General features: G+C 39.0%; 2 protein-coding genes across 5 annotated transcripts in view; both read right to left on the minus strand.

Annotated features, from left to right (window-relative positions):
- Positions 1–240: 240 nt before the first annotated feature.
- Positions 241–3192, minus strand: LOC120731353 (ADP-ribosylation factor-like protein 6). 4 transcript variants are annotated; one of them, XM_040028366.1, is made up of 9 exons: positions 2831–3192; positions 2567–2617; positions 2405–2466; positions 2224–2292; positions 2033–2127; positions 1531–1660; positions 1007–1062; positions 883–895; positions 241–606 (listed from the first exon to the last, which is right to left on the minus strand). In XM_040028366.1, exons 1-9 carry the CDS (start codon positions 2951–2953, stop codon positions 573–575), a joined length of 633 nt encoding a protein of 210 aa, XP_039884300.1. In that variant the 5' UTR covers positions 2954–3192; the 3' UTR covers positions 241–572. The 4 variants fall into 4 exon arrangements, with proteins under 4 accessions (XP_039884300.1, XP_039884302.1, XP_039884301.1 ...); XM_040028368.1 differs by lacking the exon at positions 2567–2617; XM_040028367.1 differs by lacking the exon at positions 883–895.
- Positions 3193–3253: 61 nt separating this feature from the next.
- The window catches only part of LOC120731327 (ephrin type-A receptor 6-like), a 179260-nt gene continuing 165732 nt past the window's right edge, over positions 3254–16781 (minus strand). The window contains exons 12-17 of the mRNA XM_040028310.1: positions 14090–14151; positions 13533–13742; positions 10736–10885; positions 8165–8358; positions 7722–7871; positions 3254–6236 (exon numbers count right to left, since the gene is read on the minus strand). Coding sequence (XP_039884244.1) covers positions 6122–6236; positions 7722–7871; positions 8165–8358; positions 10736–10885; positions 13533–13742; positions 14090–14151 — 881 coding nt within the window. The 3' untranslated portion in view covers positions 3254–6121. The remainder of the gene's footprint in view (positions 6237–7721; positions 7872–8164; positions 8359–10735; positions 10886–13532; positions 13743–14089; positions 14152–16781) is intronic.

The following is a 16781-nucleotide window of genomic DNA, read 5'->3' on the forward strand; positions in this document are numbered from 1 at the left end:
CTATTTAGACTATTTATTTGACAGTTTATTTATTCGCACAACATGTAAGTGTGGTACTGACTAAATGGTTCGTTGTGCTTCTAATTTATTAAAGTGGAATTTTTACTTTGATTTTGTCTCAGTTTCTCCGGCATGTATCACGTCTGCTACAAACACAGCATACACTCAGCAAATAAGCTTTTATTAGACAGTGCAATATTCAGCATTGACAACGTTTTCAAAAAAAGGATGTAATTAAGAAAGCATTGTGTCAATAAAAAAAGCAGCTTCAATAAAAAAAAAAGTACTGTATACAGAAACAGTATAAATGATTATTTTTAGTTTACAGAGTGTACTCATAATGGTATATAACAAGGAAATCTATCAGGGAGTGCTTTAAATAATCAGAATATATTTGATATTTTTCTTTTTTTCCCCAAAGGTAAGTAGATCTTAAGAGTTATTGCGTGCTCAGGAATTTGTAGGTTATTTAACATGTAAGTTTAAGGCCTACAACATCAAGTGTAATGAATACTCCAGATGATGAATGAGATCCAGTTACCACGTCCCCTTTGTCCGTAGTCACGGCCATTTCAGTCATTCATGTGTTCATTGTTTTCAAGTGATCTGACAAAAGGAAAACAGAATTGTGATTGGGCTTTTTTGTCTAGGGGTGTGGAAACAAAAAGTCACTTTTATTAAACAGAAAATCAGCTAATTGTGGTATTTACAGAGGACTATGGATGGAAACAGGACACAGAATACAACACATAGTGGAGGAAAGGTCTGATTTAGACAGGATTTACTTCCCAGAGAGTGTTTTAAATACATTAGAAATACATTCTACAATCACAATCACAGTTTTATAACACCGTCACAACAATAAAGCATAATTATACTTACTGTGCAATTTGATCTAAGGGTATGAACAAAACAACAGCACTTAATACAAGATGCAGAAAGTATTGACATTTAAATTTTCCGACCCTCTTTCTCTTTCAGCCCAGTATGACATCATTAAGTTTACCTTGTAGCCAGTCCAGCCCTTCCTGAAGGCCCTCTCCTTTGATAGCATTGCTGGCACTGAAAAATAAGATGTCCAGGAGTTAATCTGCTTGTGACACACATTCACTTTCTCATGACTTTTCTTGGATCCTGGACATTTAAAGCTGTCAAGCTTTTAATCCATCACTCTACCATCTGTCTAATGAGTAACCAGGTGGAACACACACATACGCACTGATGGCATGTTGCCGTGCCCCTCGGTAATGTTTAACCCATGAACCATAGACAAATCAAATAAACAGGAAGTGGCCGGGGAGGAAACGGTACACGTTATCTTTATTTAAGATTTCAAGCTGTAACTTGGGGAGAATAAAATGGAGTAGATAGGGGTGTGACGAGACTTGGCTCTGTTCAGTAAGGGCACTTCCTCGAAGACTACAAACACCTGAATGACTTTGGTAACAAATTACTCAACAGTGTCTCTGGAGGTGTTTTTATTGTGTGCTACTTCTCAGCAGGGTAAACTCAGGGTGGCAGATAAATTACCAGATGTGCCAGGGCTTGTCTTTGATGTTCTCCAAACACAACATCTGTGAGACCTTGACAGAAGACATTGCATCCTGCAGATCTATCTTGTTAGCAAAAAATAATACTGGTATCCTTTTGCTGCGGATATCTGCATAGAAGAAAAAATGTCAAGACCAGTTTATCGTGATCTAAGAGCCAGAGGGAAAAAAAGCTTTTAGGAGGGATTTTTTTGTTTTTTATTCCACTACAGATAGTGTTAGATGTTGGACAGGATATCTTCAAATATGATCACTCTACTTGATGCTACCTAGATTAAAGCCACTAAAATGTATCAGTTCAAGCTTATAATGAATGGTGCAAATATTACTTAACTAGGGTTTAGATAACTGGCCTCATAATTCAGGCATTTTAAACAAGTTGTACACACAATCTGCATCAGTTATATACTGTTTCTTTTGGTTTTTATACCCAGACAAACTAAATTGTGTAGAAAATGTGTCTAAAAACAAAGATTGTGTACCTTCATGGTTGAGAAGAGTGTCTAGCTCCTCTTTAGCAACAACCATTCTCAGCTTGTCACTGCTGTCAATGACAAATATGATGGCATGGCTCTCTCTACAGAAGATAGGAGAAGGAGATGTACAGTGTCAGTTTTGAAAGTTTGAATATCTGACCAGCAAAAGGCTTGTTGTTCATGTTTGTGTGCCCTACTTGTAATAATGCTCCCACAGGTTCCTGTATCTGCTCTGCCCAGACATATCAAAGACTGTGAAGGACAGGCTGCGTGCAGAAAGGAGGAGAGAGGAAGGAGGAAAAAGACAGCTTAACATCATAAAAAACTGCTGGATTAGTCATTTTAAATATGCTGTAAAATTGCGGAATTGCATTCTACCTTGAACTCTTGAACTTTTCAATGTTGAAACCAATTGTTGGGACGATTTCTTGTGCCTGTGTCTGCATTCATCCCCGAGCACAAACACACAAAAACAGACAAGTAACGGCAAAAGTATGTCAACAACAAAATAGCATAATTAAAGTGTAATACGGGCTTTACCTGACTAACATGTTTCCACTCTTCTGACAATGGGCCTAAATGATTCGAATGCTGAAAACAAGCAACCAGTGAAGGACTGCAGCGAAATATAGATTGTGACAGGCCTTCGTACAGCGTGTTTACCAAATTAGCAGGTGTTTAGAAAAGATTTACATGTCTTAAAAGCCTCTCTACCTACAGGACTATAAACACAAATGCCTCTCAGTTCCACTTTAAAAAAAGATATCAAAATACCTCACTCGTGAAGCTCAGTTATGAACTTACATTAGGTGGTTTGAGCTGGTTGATGATGGTAGTTTTGCCGCTGTTGTCTAGTCCAAGACACAAAACGTTGACCTCTTTCTTCTTCAGGCCGAGCCAACCCGTCAGTTTATCCAACAACCCCATTACACTCAGCTGATGCTATGCCAATTAATTTTTCAACACATCACCCCATAGATGGTCTGATTACTGGGAATTAAATGTGTTCAGACTAGCAAAAAATAATGATAAACATAGCCGTGAATGTTCCTAGTACATGCCATGAATAGAGCCGCAAGCTGAGATGCTCCCTGGGCATCCCAGCTTGTGCAAGGTAATCCTATTAGGACGAATTAAGCTCGGTGAACCACCCGGCGACCTGATCATGAGGAGTATGGAGCTTCCCAGGCCCCCCGGCCTGATGCATTTGATTTATTACTCAAACGCTTTACCTCTCTGGAGGCCCCCCACCCGCCTCAGATCTGGGCCCCCCTTGAAGGTGCAAAAACAAATGCAAACAACAGCAGTTTATCATCAGCATCCTCTGCTCACTTAATGACGGCAGCCAAACTCTGTCATGCTTTACAATCTAATTAAATCCATCTGTTAGAGAATACTGTAGTTGAAAAAAAATACAGAAAATAGGATATCTAAAATTTCACATTATTTGGCCACATTATTCTCATATAGAAGCATATTCTAAGACCTGAAATGTAAATTTTAATTAAATTAACATTCAATGGAACAATTCAGAAATGAGCACTCCTCTCAGCAGAAAGTATATAGCGTACCCAATCTGAAAATTATGCACGTAGTCTTTATTTTTTATTATTATCTAAGTAGTTAATATTTTAATCTTCTCATATAACAGTTTTGAAGCTGCTGAGTGGTCCAACAGCTCCATCTTTTGGTTATCAGTACCTTGTAAAATGTCAGGATAATTGCCTAGTTTAAAGAGAAAAGTCACATACATTTGACAATAACTTAAATGCAGATTAGAGAGATGGAGCTTAGTCCTTGAGCTTTGTTAAATCACGTTATCGTCACTGAGAGGACAGCCTGTCCTGTCTGACCGAAGAGACATTTTCCTTTCCTCGAGCCGCTCTGCGTCTCATTCAAGTGATAGTGAATGAAAACGAACCAAATAAAATGAGCAGTCAACCGCCAGAACTGTTCATGTTTATTTGCAAATAAATATTCGCTGTAACTGCCTCTTACAGTGTGCAAGATCTACAACATCTCTTTGGAAATCATAGAAAAATAAAATACAAGAATTATAAGTATACTTGTACTTTGTACAAAAGAACGTTCTAACATTGCTCAGCAGTAGAACATGCTAAACAAACAGCATCTGATATTCCCCATATTCTGTAGAGCGGCGGTGACTGCGAGCGCGTGTGTGTGTGTGTGTGCAAATGTGTGCGCGTTTGAATGTGTGCTGTGCGTGCACCTTTCCTGCTCCTGAAGGCCTGGATGCATGACTGCGCCGTGACCGAAAGGCACAGATCTTTGTATCCAGTTTGCCCTTGACATTAATCATTGAGCTCCAATTCTTATTAAAACCCACAGCTGTAGATGGGAGGTTATTCTCATACAATTCAGACTAATGGCTAGGTCCTGTGACTGCACTGAAACTTATAAACGGCTTGCATGGTCCGCAGACTGTAAGGCATTCTGTGTCTGTTTGTGTGTTTTTGAGCATTTGTGTTTGTTACTGTCGATGTTACAATGACACATGATGAGTTATGATGCTGCTGTTTATGTTGGTTCTCCCTCTCTGGCGAACACATCTGTCCTAACCTCACGTAACTAAGACTACTGACGTTTTTCACACCGATTTCCATTAACCAGCTTTTAGCTACTTCTGCTGCCTCCAGCTCTAAGTACTTTTATTCTTCACCACTGCATATTCCCAGCTGACTTAAGAGTATGAAGAAAATGTTCATCTCAATGGCAAACATCCAACAACATGACATCTACTGCCAGTTTGAAATTAGGCTATGTTTATGTACACAGTTTTCCCATATCACAATCTTTACACCACCACAATTACTCCATCTGGTGATCTTGCGCCCCAGATGAGCTATTCTCTGACATCATGGATCAGCTTTGTCTCTGAAGTGCAAACCTCTGTCAGTACTGTCTGTGTGAGTGAGTGTGTGCAAGAAAAAAAAAAACAATAACGGCATGGAAGAATTTCATCATATAAGTCCCTGTTAAGTTTCCAACCAAACGTCTCTCCTCTATAGCTAAGCTCTGTGAACATTCGTATATTAAGACAGTGGAGATTCGTGTACTTTCAGGCAATGTATGACATTCACAATCCAAGTAAATAAATAAAGAATCCAAAACAAAACAGGCTGATCGCACAATTGGGTGTACACTGGTTCATCTAAAAGCAACAGATCCAGTTTTGCAAGCTTTGGGTATGACACTAAAACTGGCGGATGGTGTTATGTGAGCCTCATGTTTGTATGTCAACAAGAGTTCTCTCATTGCACAATTCTTCATCTTTCTCTGAGATACTGAGGTGACTGCATAATACTGTATTGCTGTTTTTGATTAAAAAACAAACAAACAAACCAATTTTCTGTAAAATCAAATATCTAAATAAGATCCAGATTTACTAGGGCTTTCACATACAGGACTGCACATATATTCATATTAGGTTATAATAATTATTATTACTTGTCTATACACTTTTAAACATTCATAAACTTCTCGCTTCTTTCTTCAAGTATTAGTGTACCAGATTCTCTGGAGAGAGGGTAACTAAAGCAATCCAAATAAACCTTTATGATAAAATATCAAACTCCAAAATAAAAAATATTGAGGATATATATATATATTTTTTCAAAGGACAAAATGTTTCCATTGCACACCCGATAGCAGCTACATGAGCACATAACTCAGAGCAGAAAGAAAAAAAAGGAACATACAAAGAAAAAGAATCAGTAGATTACATTTGCAAATCTACACCTCTAGATATTGTTGCGCCACACACAAAGTACTGTTGTTGCAACAAGGCATTACATTCCCCTAAGTGAAGGCCTGGGAGAGCCTGAACAGTCTATCAGGCTGAAATAGTCTGGAAGAACCAGGCATACTGTGTAAGGGGTGTATAGTAGAAAAAGTTTGTTACTATAGGACGTGAATGAGACCAGGGGAGAGTCTGCTGGAGTAGTCTGTCCAATGACCTCCTGTATGAGGGGTTAAGACCCAGGCACAGGCTGTAGACTGTCTGTCACATGGTCTAGACCTCACTTCCATCTGGTCCATCTATCTGTCCATCCCAGGTTATAATAAAGGGCGTCCTTATACATGGAAACCCTTCTCGTGTTCGTGCAGTAGCTGAAGGTGAAGGGTCTGTATGCTGCTGATGATTCGCCTCTGGTGGCCGATCAGCTCCACACCAATACGCCTCACATCTCTAGGCCGAGAGGGGAAACACAAGCACACAAGGACACATGCAGAAAACACTTTAACTGTGTTAGGACTTCTCATTGAAGGTAATTATTTGATCACGTGTCACCAATTAGATGTGCTATAATCTTAAATTATACAACTAGACAAAAGAACGACCAACGTTTGCAGTCACTGAGATGAATATATTTCCTGATAATTAAAAAAATGAATTGATTATAATTTGAATATGTGACCCCACTCTAAGTCATACTAATGATTTAGGGGTCTCAAAAACTCACAAAACTCATGTATCAAATATGATACACTTGGCTTTACAGGGTTAACCACCAATAAGATGATTCCTATATAATTAAAGAGGTACTACAGCATTTTACTGCTGCACTTCTACAAACGTTTGAAGCATAGAAGACACAAAAAAGCATGAAACAGCAGAACTTAATACATCCTGTTTCACTGACTACTGACATTATTCAAGTAAAATTAGCAATACTGTTGTATTTATTACAGTAATTTAAACATACTCACAGGCCCTTCAAGTCTTATTTATGTATGTAAATATTAGCAAAATGAACCTGAGGTATAAAAGTATTCATGATACAACAAAATGGGTGCTGTCAGTGTATGTTACTGTGCTAGATTGATATCAGATTGACTTGATATTAATAGCACATTAATATGCAAGCAGCATGTATCTGCATAAGTGTCTGTTCTTTTCTCCATGAGTGTTCATCCAATCTACTTTAAAACTTGGAGAGTGCATGGCTGAGCATCGAAGTAAGTGCAGTGTGGAGTTGTTTGGATGAGTGGCTCTTATGTCATGGCTAAAATCCATTTTCAGTTACGCAACCAGCTGCCTGCAAGACCTTCAAGGAAAATGAGTAAATTATAGTCATGCTGAGTAAGACCACCACAGTCTGTAGAGAAACACTGCAGTGAAATTTGGATACAGCTTCAATTTTTGGGCAAAACTACCATGATACAGAGACATTAAACTACAGAAATTGCTCAGACATGGAAACTGATGCCATATAGCTTCCGGTGCACAGATTTTATTCTGATGTTAAGGAGGAGGAAGCCAGAGTACCCGGAGGGAACCCACGCAAACACAGGGAGAACATGCAAACTCCACACAGAAAGACCCTGGCCTGATGGTGGAATTGAACTCAGGACCTACTTGCTGTGCGGCAACCGTGCTAACCACCGCGCTGCCCTATATATTTTATACAGACGAATAAAAAAAGGCAATATTTGTCTTGAATATAGTGAAATAAATGTGAAAAGTAGCGTAACATTAAAACATTACATTACTATAGAATTATCTTACTTTACATCATTGCCTATCCTTGTGATTTCTACCTATCTATACAAAGTTTTCTCTGGGAGTTATAGAACAGCTCCACAGACTGAACTGCACTTCTTGTAACATGCAAACTTGACATGCTTTCGTGACATTTAAAAAAAACGGTTATATTTGAGCTGTTCTACTCACTCAATACTCATCCTCGCCACTGAATCCAATGTGTTGTAGCCTGCTGCCATGAAATTGCTCTTGTACTGACTCATCTTGATGGAGTCCAGCCAGTCGCCGACAGAGATGAACATTGGGTAGTCCATTTCCTCCCCCGGAGATTCTGGTAGACTAATGCAAAAAGAAAAAAGAAAAGAAATAAAGGTTAATGTCATAGTATGTCCATATTCAGTCATCTCAAAATTGAAAAACTAGTGAAAGCATCAAAAAGCTCTTAGTGTGTCACTTATTTTAGGTGTAGGAGTGAAAACGTTTGTCAGTGTTTAAGGAAAATAACTCATACTCTGTCCTGGAGTAAGAATACTCCCACAGAAAAACACATTCACTGGTTCACTGGTCATTTTTAGCCAGAGTGCATTTCCTTTAATTCATTTCATGGCACAAAAAGTTTTTCAGTACTGTACCTCTGAATGTCCTCTACCAGCGGCAGCAGGCTGCTTGGGTTACGGATTAGTTTATCCAAGAAAGAAACTATATCTGTAAACTTTGGTCGATGATTCCTCTCCTTCTGCCAACAGTGCAGCATTAGCTGGTGCAGGGCTACTGGGCAGCCCATTGGTGCAGGGAGCCGATAGCCCTCTTCGATGGACAGAATCACCTGGAGAAAGAGTTGGACGTGGTAAATGGTCTAAATCTGGCTGAAGACTGCCATTACACCAGTCTGGTTAAAAGTTAGAGATTTCTTTGTGATTTATATCAGTTATACACATGACAACGTTCCCAGATAGCAGACCAGTTTTGGCCTCTTGGCTACTTACAGCAGCTCAATTAGAGCACTGGCAAATGCTGTGTGCGCCAGATGTTGCACAAAAGTCATTAGCTTGGCTTGACATGGATTACGCCAAGTGTTTTGTGGCTAGAGGTGGCACAAATGCCAGAACACACCTGACATCTGGCTCATAAAAGGTGGAGCTGTGGCAGAATAAAGGCAGCCAGACTCATTCTCCTTCAACACCATCAGTCAAAGCCAAATGCGGCACATAAAACAAAAAAAAAAAAAAAATGCAGATTTGGGCCACATTTAGGCTAAACCTTCAGTGTGATCTCTGTTTCGTTTCCTTTCACATACTGGTTTAGAGTTTTGTTATGTTATTATTGTATTTATGCCACATTATCAGTCACTTTTCACTTGTTCTTCAAATTATCATGAGTTTAGCTGACAGTGTGTCTTAACATCCATACGTTATCTCCTCAGATCCCCTCAAGGAAAGCGGCGTATCTACAAGTATCTTTGTAGCGAGCAGTGGTAAGTGGCTGACCAGGATGAGACAGTCTTTGGCAGATTTTTGTGGCTTGGCTGGCCTTTTGACTTAGAAAGCACTTCTAAGCAATTCCCAAACAGCACAAATCCTCCCCAAACCTGGGGACCTTAGTGAATGTGTGTGCCGGGTCGTCTGTGTATGTATGTGTGTGAGTCTGTCTGTAAAGGGTTGAGGGGATTACAGTCGAGCTTTCACACTCAGCGGAGAGAGGGATGGATATGCTTCCACCAAGGTCCTTCCAATCCCTGACCACAGCCCAGGGATCAGCGGGTTGCTCAGCTGCACTGAATCCACAGCTATAAACTCTCCCTTGATTGGCCCGCAGTCCTCTGAACCTCTGACCTTTACTGCTCTTTCCATTCCCTCTTACTCATCTTTTTTATCCTTTGGGTGGATATCACCAGTATCTTTGTTCCTAACCTCGATTCTCTCAGAGGTAGGTTTTTGATGTGAGCAAATAGTCATAGAGCAGGTGAAAGGGCATCGACTTTAAGAGATATAATGGAAAACAAACTTAAAATTTACACAGTGAAGCAGGAACGGAGGATCTGAAAAGTCAATATTATTGTGGATTGAGGTTAAAGGAGAGGTTTGTGAGAGAAAAACGTCTCATCAATATAACTCTGAGCAGAACACATGAAGGAAACAGTGATTCAAAAGCAAATAGTATACAGCAATCACACTCTACAGGTGTTTTATATGCTCGACATACTGCATTGATGAGAACATTTAAAAATGAAAGCAATTACCTGGATGTTTTTTCAATAAAACAGGTGGTGGTATTGCATGTTAACACTGGTTGCCACCAGCCATACAACAGAATAAAGACGAAAATAGCAGCAAAGTATCCTCTAGCTGCTACCACAGGGTGTTGCTACTATTGCTGTGCAAAATCATGTTAGAGACAAAACAAGACCAACTTTTGGCTTCTTGCCACTCACAACAAATGATGAAACCTGTTAGGTCAGGTTATCCATTCAGTCAGTAGCTGTTGGTCCCACATGGACACATTTTAATGGTGCATCCAACTTATGAGCTATGTCAACAAATTACTACTGTATGTAGCAACAATTAAAATCAATAAATCAAGCAGTATTTCCAAATTTTATTTTTAATTTAACTGAAAACTATAAAAAAGATTATTTTATATGAATCCTGATGGTGTACACAGTGACATCTGCTCCAAAAGCAAACAACAGCAATCTCGAAAACACTGATTAAATACAGAAACAAACATTACAAAACGAAACAACCCCCAAAATAACAGTTTTGGCCTGACCACCTACTTAAAAACTGTCTGGCCTCTCCACTCCTCACAAAATATAATTTTTAAGAGTAGAGATATCTTTATTCTGCAAGTAGCCTCCAGCTACAATTCCAGTTCAGGTAACCATGACCTGTAATACCACATGCTGGAATAGGTGTTACACGTTCTCTTGGTATACCTCGTGTAAAATATGCTTATCTTTTACACATGTAAAGTTAATTTTACAGGATAAAGAGTGAAATTAAAATAAAATAAAAAAAATGAAATGCTGAAGTAATAGACTGAATGTGCAATTTATTTGCTTCACAGCATCAAAATCCAATTTCAGAAAATCTTACATCATGTATCTTGAAGTACATTATATTAAAAAGACAAGCTCTATATTTTTTATCATGAAGTCCTGCTAGTTTTAATAGTTTTTCTCCTCATATGACAGGAATACTCACATCCTGATTGGACATCTCCCAGTATGGTCGTTCTCCATAAGACATCACTTCCCACATGACAATGCCGTAGCTCCATGCATCACTGGCCGAGGAGAATTTTCTGTATGAGATGGCCTCAGGAGCTGTCCATCGAATTGGGATCTTACCACCCTGCTCATGAAAAATAAAAGGTAAAACAAAGCCACACATAAATAATGCAAGCACACATATGAGCAAAATGCCAGCATATAGTAAATGCATTCCTCAAGTTTATTAAAGTCCCCAAAGTCATATCCACTGTTGAAACCATTTAGTTCAGACTAAAAATACTTGGAAAGTCACTAAACTTCAGTTATAATGTGTAAAACAGGCTGTACCTTCCACTGAGGTTTTTCTACTGCGTTTGATGCAACTTGGACTCCTTGTACAAATATAAAGTAAGATGTACTTTATTGTAGCATCCAGTACATCTGTCCTCTCTGTTTCACACCCTTTTTGTGAGATATGCTGTGTTCCTTTCATCTCGAAAGTCTGATGTCAGAGTAAAAGAGCAACGTCACATTTGAGCAGTAGTAATCACAGAAACGGGCAGCGTGGAGACGTTCAGCCGGTAATATAAAGGTTTAAGGTTGGTAATATCTGAGGTACAATGCCATACCTCTTTTATGTGCTTAAACGCCACAGCAGGACGTTCACAGATATAGCCTGGTCGGTGCTTTGTGTATGGCTTATGTAGTAATTCACAAATGCACAGCGGTGACAGTACAGATTACAAATTCTATAGTTTTACTGCTGTTTACATGTGCTGCTGCCTTTTGGATTGCAGAATCAGGGTCGGTGTGGGTGCTCTGACTTTCCAAGGTGGAGTTTATTTAAATTTAATAAGTGAATAATTATCAATTGCACCGCCTAATTAATAAATTAGGGAGTGCATGGCATATGGTGCCTAAGTGCCAGGTCCTCTTGTATTATTTGCAGTAAAGGTTTCAGTGCTTCTAGCTTTTGTTTTGGGTGTTTTTTTTCTTAGTGTTCATTGTTATTCTTCCATTTATGACCTTTTGCAGTTTTGGGATCTTGTCTTTTGTCTGCTTGTTCTTTTTGCCCTCACTGACTGCCTCCAAGTGTACGACCATTTCCTGTTTTCAGATTAAAGATCTGGATTTTTTAGCTCTGCACATTTTTGCATTCGAGTCATAATTTCAAACTGAATGTGCTTAATGTGCAATTGTCCAAATAGGTATGGTAAATATGCCTGGACTCTCTCATCCTGTATGATATAACAACAGAAAGTAGTCTTCAATAATGCTGCTGTCACTGTGCTAAATATTCTGGTTTTTTTGCCTCTTTTCTCCCCTTTCTCCTTTCAGCTCACCTCACCTTTCACTTCCCTTTTGTGGATTTCAACCACAGCGTTGTGAGGCAGAAAGTTCAACTTGGAGCCGTAAACACAGCATTTCCCTCACACAAAAACCTCAATACAAACCAGGAAATGGAGGTCACTGTGGGCTCAGACAGATTTAGCACATGAGCAATGAAAGTTTCACTTTTGCAATTTAAGGCTAGTCCATCTTTTGCTTGCCTCGGCCGGTAAAGCAGGAAAATCTAAATTAAATCAGCCTAATCTAGTTGGAGCAATGCATCGGGTTTCTTATACAGATAGCATCAGCATACACGGTAAATAGAACCGTTTAATTGAAAATTCAAAACTTTTAGTGTCATATTTCATTTTTGATTTTCATTTTACTTTTCCACACTGACATCTGGGGATTTGTTTGCGTGAAACAATGATAAGAAGCAACAGGTGCTGAAAGAAAAAAGATCCACAAGACTCTCGTCTCCTCGCTTCAGTATTGATGTGTTTTTGAAAACTAGGTTTCTGGAGATGCAAAGTTTTCAGACTATGTGTAGAAGCTACTTTGGAAATCCGTTTTTCTTTTTTGATACTGCCATACTAGTCCAACCTAACAGTTAGGGAACAGCTGCTAGGTTGGACTTCCGTGCCTTTTGCGGTTTAAAACTTTCAGTCTCTGCTTCTAATGAGATTCGCTACCAAAGCCAGATTTACACCAGCTGGCTGTGAATAAGACTGGAGTGAGGGTAAACTTTTATCATGGATATTACTGTGCTGCTGTAGCTATTGTCGAGGCTCAGATCTCCTCACTAACTTCTGATTACCTTTCCTCACTATCCCCTGTGTTTCCTTTGTCTCTCCTTGTGTTTTCAGTGTCTCTGTTTTATTTTGGTAATCACTTTCTATGTGCCTCTTTGGTTTTGTTTCCTTTGTTTTCCTGCCTCTATGATTGTCTGCTTTGCACTTATTGTCCACCCGTGCCTGATCCCTATTCGCTCCTCATGTGTATATATTGTTCAGCGTCTCCCTTGTTAGTCGTCAGTCTGTCTGTTCTGCAATCGATTACACTTCCTGCTTACTTTCTTTGCCTGCTCATCTCTTCATGTTTCAGTGATATCCCCTCTGAATTTGCTCCTTGTTTTTCATCTTTTGTTTAGATTTCTCTTGGCTTTACCTGTCAATATTTCACATCTAGCAATTTTCGAGGCGATAAAATGCAACGATGAAGAAACAACTTAAAAAAACAGAAGCTTTTTACGCATTACAGCCTTAGTTTCCTAAAATGGTTCAACATTAAAATCCCAGGAAAATAATGGATCGATGCAACCTCAGTGCGGGCGCTAACAGTAACATTTTTCCCAGTTGTGACATAGAACAAAATGATTTCAGCTTTGTGAAAAGCTGTAATAAATTAGCAGCAGCTGCTTGGTTTATGAGGGCTGAGTTATTGGAGGGTGTCAGGTGTACCGTTGTGGTGTAAGCTGCCTCCGGGTCGTCCTCCAAGACTCGGGACAAGCCGAAGTCTGACACTTTACACACCAGATTGCTGTTGACCAGAATGTTTCGAGCTGCCAGGTCTCGGTGAACGTAGCCCATATCTGACAGATACTTCATGCCCGAAGCGATGCCACGCAGCATGCCAACCAACTGGATGACGGTGAAGTGACCATCATGTTGCTAACAGGAAGAATAGGATATTGAGGAAAGTATGGGGTCAGAGAAAGAGAAGGCAGAAAAAGGAGGGTAAGGATGGATAAAGAGAGCAAGACAAAGAAAATTTACTGACAAAAAAGAAGAAGAAACTAGTTTGTTCAGAATTAAGCTGAACAGCAAACTGAGAGGAGAGTCTGCTACAGTAAATACATTACATAATTCATATAAGTGATGAGTCACAAATGTTACTAGAAGTGATCTCGCAAAGCCTTAAGTGCAAAGGCATGCAGAGGCAGTAAAAATATGTACAGCAGAGATTTTGAGACTGAGGAAATAATAATGCCCGAGTTCTGCGACACTCCAACACTTACTCTCAAAAATGAGTCCAGTGATCCATTTTCCATGTACTCCACCACGATCATAACAGGCCTGCCTGCAAAAACACACAAAGACAGCACATACACCGTGTTTATTTCAGAATATTTCTGTGGCATTGTGGCCTGTTTACAGTGTAGGGTGGAGGATAAGATCGAAGGAGCGTGGCAGAAATGGAGTGAGACTCACAATGTCTGTGGTCCAAAGCACATACTGTTTATAAAGGCTGGATCTAGCCACCCAAATGTCACCAGTTGGCCTCTTAAGTCAAAGAAGTGAAGTGAAGGAGTCCTGCCTGAGAAACTGAGTATGCTGCTTGCTCCTACCATAGCTACTTGCTATTCATAAGGTAAACACGGCCTTCTTTGCAGTAAATACTAATTGTATATTCAATCTGTAGCATTAATTCAGTTTGCATGTTTTTGAAATAAAATTTGATTATGTTTGGTTCTGAAACAACCATCTAAACTCGGCCAGACTGTAAAGCAGACTTCAAAGTGAAGCGTGCATTAAACATACAATGAGAATGATCTTTTATTTATGGAGAAGACCGCTAGTAGTCTAAAGCAGTTAAAGAATTAGATTAAACAGATTAATTATGAATTTTCTGATAAAAGAAGAATATTGCATGCTATCTCTCATGCCATCCTACATGATCCACTGATCATCTAAAACATTATAATTGAATTAATGTAGAAAACGCATTATGCTTATAAAGAGCGGCTGACAAAATTACAAAGTATTTCAATTGTTTTAAATTTAGTTACTATTTCAGGAAATCCAGGAGGGAAAACAACTTTAAAAAAAACAACCTCACAGAACATGAGCAGTTTATTGATGCATCAAGTCAAGCTGCTCAATTGATAAATTCTGTCCGTTTCAAAATACCCAGCCGGTCAGTTGGGACCGTATTCAGTATTCAGTTCATGTATGACACGAAACATTAGTTAGAAAAAATGTAAGCCCAGTTTCTCTTTCCAAATGTTTTTGTTTCCCCACCGAGGATCCCTACAGAGTTACTGATTGACTGGTTTACAGCTAGAAACCAACTGTCTAAGGCCTGTTTTCTGGTGAGCTGTAAACCCTCCTGAACTGCTGGGAAGAGAAAGACAAGTATTTGATTGGTGAAGAGACACCGTGTTATTACACTTTCAGTTCATGTAATTTTTAAAACTCACACAGGAATATGAAAATGACATGACGGAAGATGGAATATTTTACAGACATTTATATAATGGGGTCTCTCAACACGGTTTCAGGTGAGTATTTGCCGTTTCATAATTCAACAGACGACTGCCGTCTTACTTTTAATGTCTATCCAATATTCCTAGTTTTCCACATTTTTTTTCTGTTTCAAGGATATTTATAGATCATTTTTTTACGAGAAGGGAGACAGCAATATATGAACAAACCACAAGGTTTGGACACTTCTGATATATGCATATAATACTTGAAATGCTTACAAAATGATGCACATTGTTACGTATTTTTTCATCTGAACTGATGAATAATAGTGCGTAACAAGCTGAAGGACAAACCTAAAACTTCAGTTTTGGGGTCAGTGTTTTAGCTCAGTAGAGACAGTAATAGTTTGATTAGGTTGACACAATAATGTGACTTAAACCTATTTAAATGTCAAATCTAATTTGAATTTAAATGACTTCTCATTTACAAGTTGGACTATAATTTGGACAATATAGCAGCGTGTTTACAGGCACTGACATAATTGAGTTTTTGTGCATCTGGATAGTGCAACTCTGCTGGATTTTGACAGAAAAAAGCTAAATTGTTAAAAAAAAGACAGACAGCATAAGGAAGTCTGCCAGCTTTGGGCTATAATCTCAATGACAATATTTGTTATTGTTTGAGTGACTACAACATATTATTAGTAAGGCATACTGAGCCAAGACACGTTTCTTGTATTGTATCATGTGCAGCTGCTGAAAGTGAAAAGTTTAGAGGAGTAATTAGACCATCATTCCTTCAAATGAAAAAATCATTCAGTCAAAACAGAAAGTTTTCACAGGACTCTGCAGTCCTTTGAAAAAACTACTCCGCATGATTCAATAGCTTGTAATAATTCCTTTATTGCATTCACAGTCTCTCACATCACTGCGGAGGAATTTTGGCCTGGCCCACTCTTTTTTTAAAAATTTTATTTACAAAACTGATTCAGTTTACTGCGGTTGGCAAACATGAATTCATGGATAGCTCTTTTAAGGTTTCCCCTTAGCACCTCAGTTAAGTTGAGTCCTGGACTTTGACTTTGCAACAACTTGATTCTTTTCTTTTTCAGCCATTATGGTGTAGATTTTCTAATATACTTGGGATCATTGTCCTGTTGCATGACCCAGCTTCAGTCAATCTTTAGCAGTCGGGCGATGGTACATATGAGTCTCGGTTGCTTTGGTTGAACAGTTCATGATGGACTCATTGACTGCAAGAGGCCAAGGTCATGTGGCTGCAGAACCAGTCCAAACCATCACTCCTCCACTACTGTGCTTGGTAGTTCATGCTGATGTGTTCTGTTTGACTTTGGCCAAACTTGATGTTGTGCATTATGGCCAAACATCTCCACTTTGGTCTAGTCGAGCTAAAAGACACTGTTCCAGCAGTGGTTTGCTCAGATGCAGCTTTGTAAATTTGAACTATGGATGTTTTTTTTGTGAGCTTCCCAACTTTTAATAT

Source organism: Simochromis diagramma, unplaced genomic scaffold (assembly GCF_900408965.1).
Source record: "Simochromis diagramma unplaced genomic scaffold, fSimDia1.1 OVJJ01000343.1, whole genome shotgun sequence".
NCBI classification, from domain to species: Eukaryota; Metazoa; Chordata; class Actinopteri; order Cichliformes; family Cichlidae; genus Simochromis; species Simochromis diagramma.

What these genes read in the sequence shown, in the direction of transcription:
- LOC120731353 (XM_040028366.1), bottom strand. Translation starts at nt 2,953, where the DNA reads ATGGGGTTGTTGGATAAACTGACGGGTTGGCTCGGCCTGAAGAAGAAA. An exon ending in CACTCTTCTCAACCATGAAG is followed by an intron (nt 1,661 to 2,032) that starts GTACACAATCTT and finishes TCTTCTATGCAG; the next exon opens with ATATCCGCAGCAAAAGGATA. An exon ending in GACAAGCCCTGGCACATCTG is followed by an intron (nt 1,063 to 1,530) that starts GTAATTTATCTG and finishes CTTATTTTTCAG; the next exon opens with TGCCAGCAATGCTATCAAAG.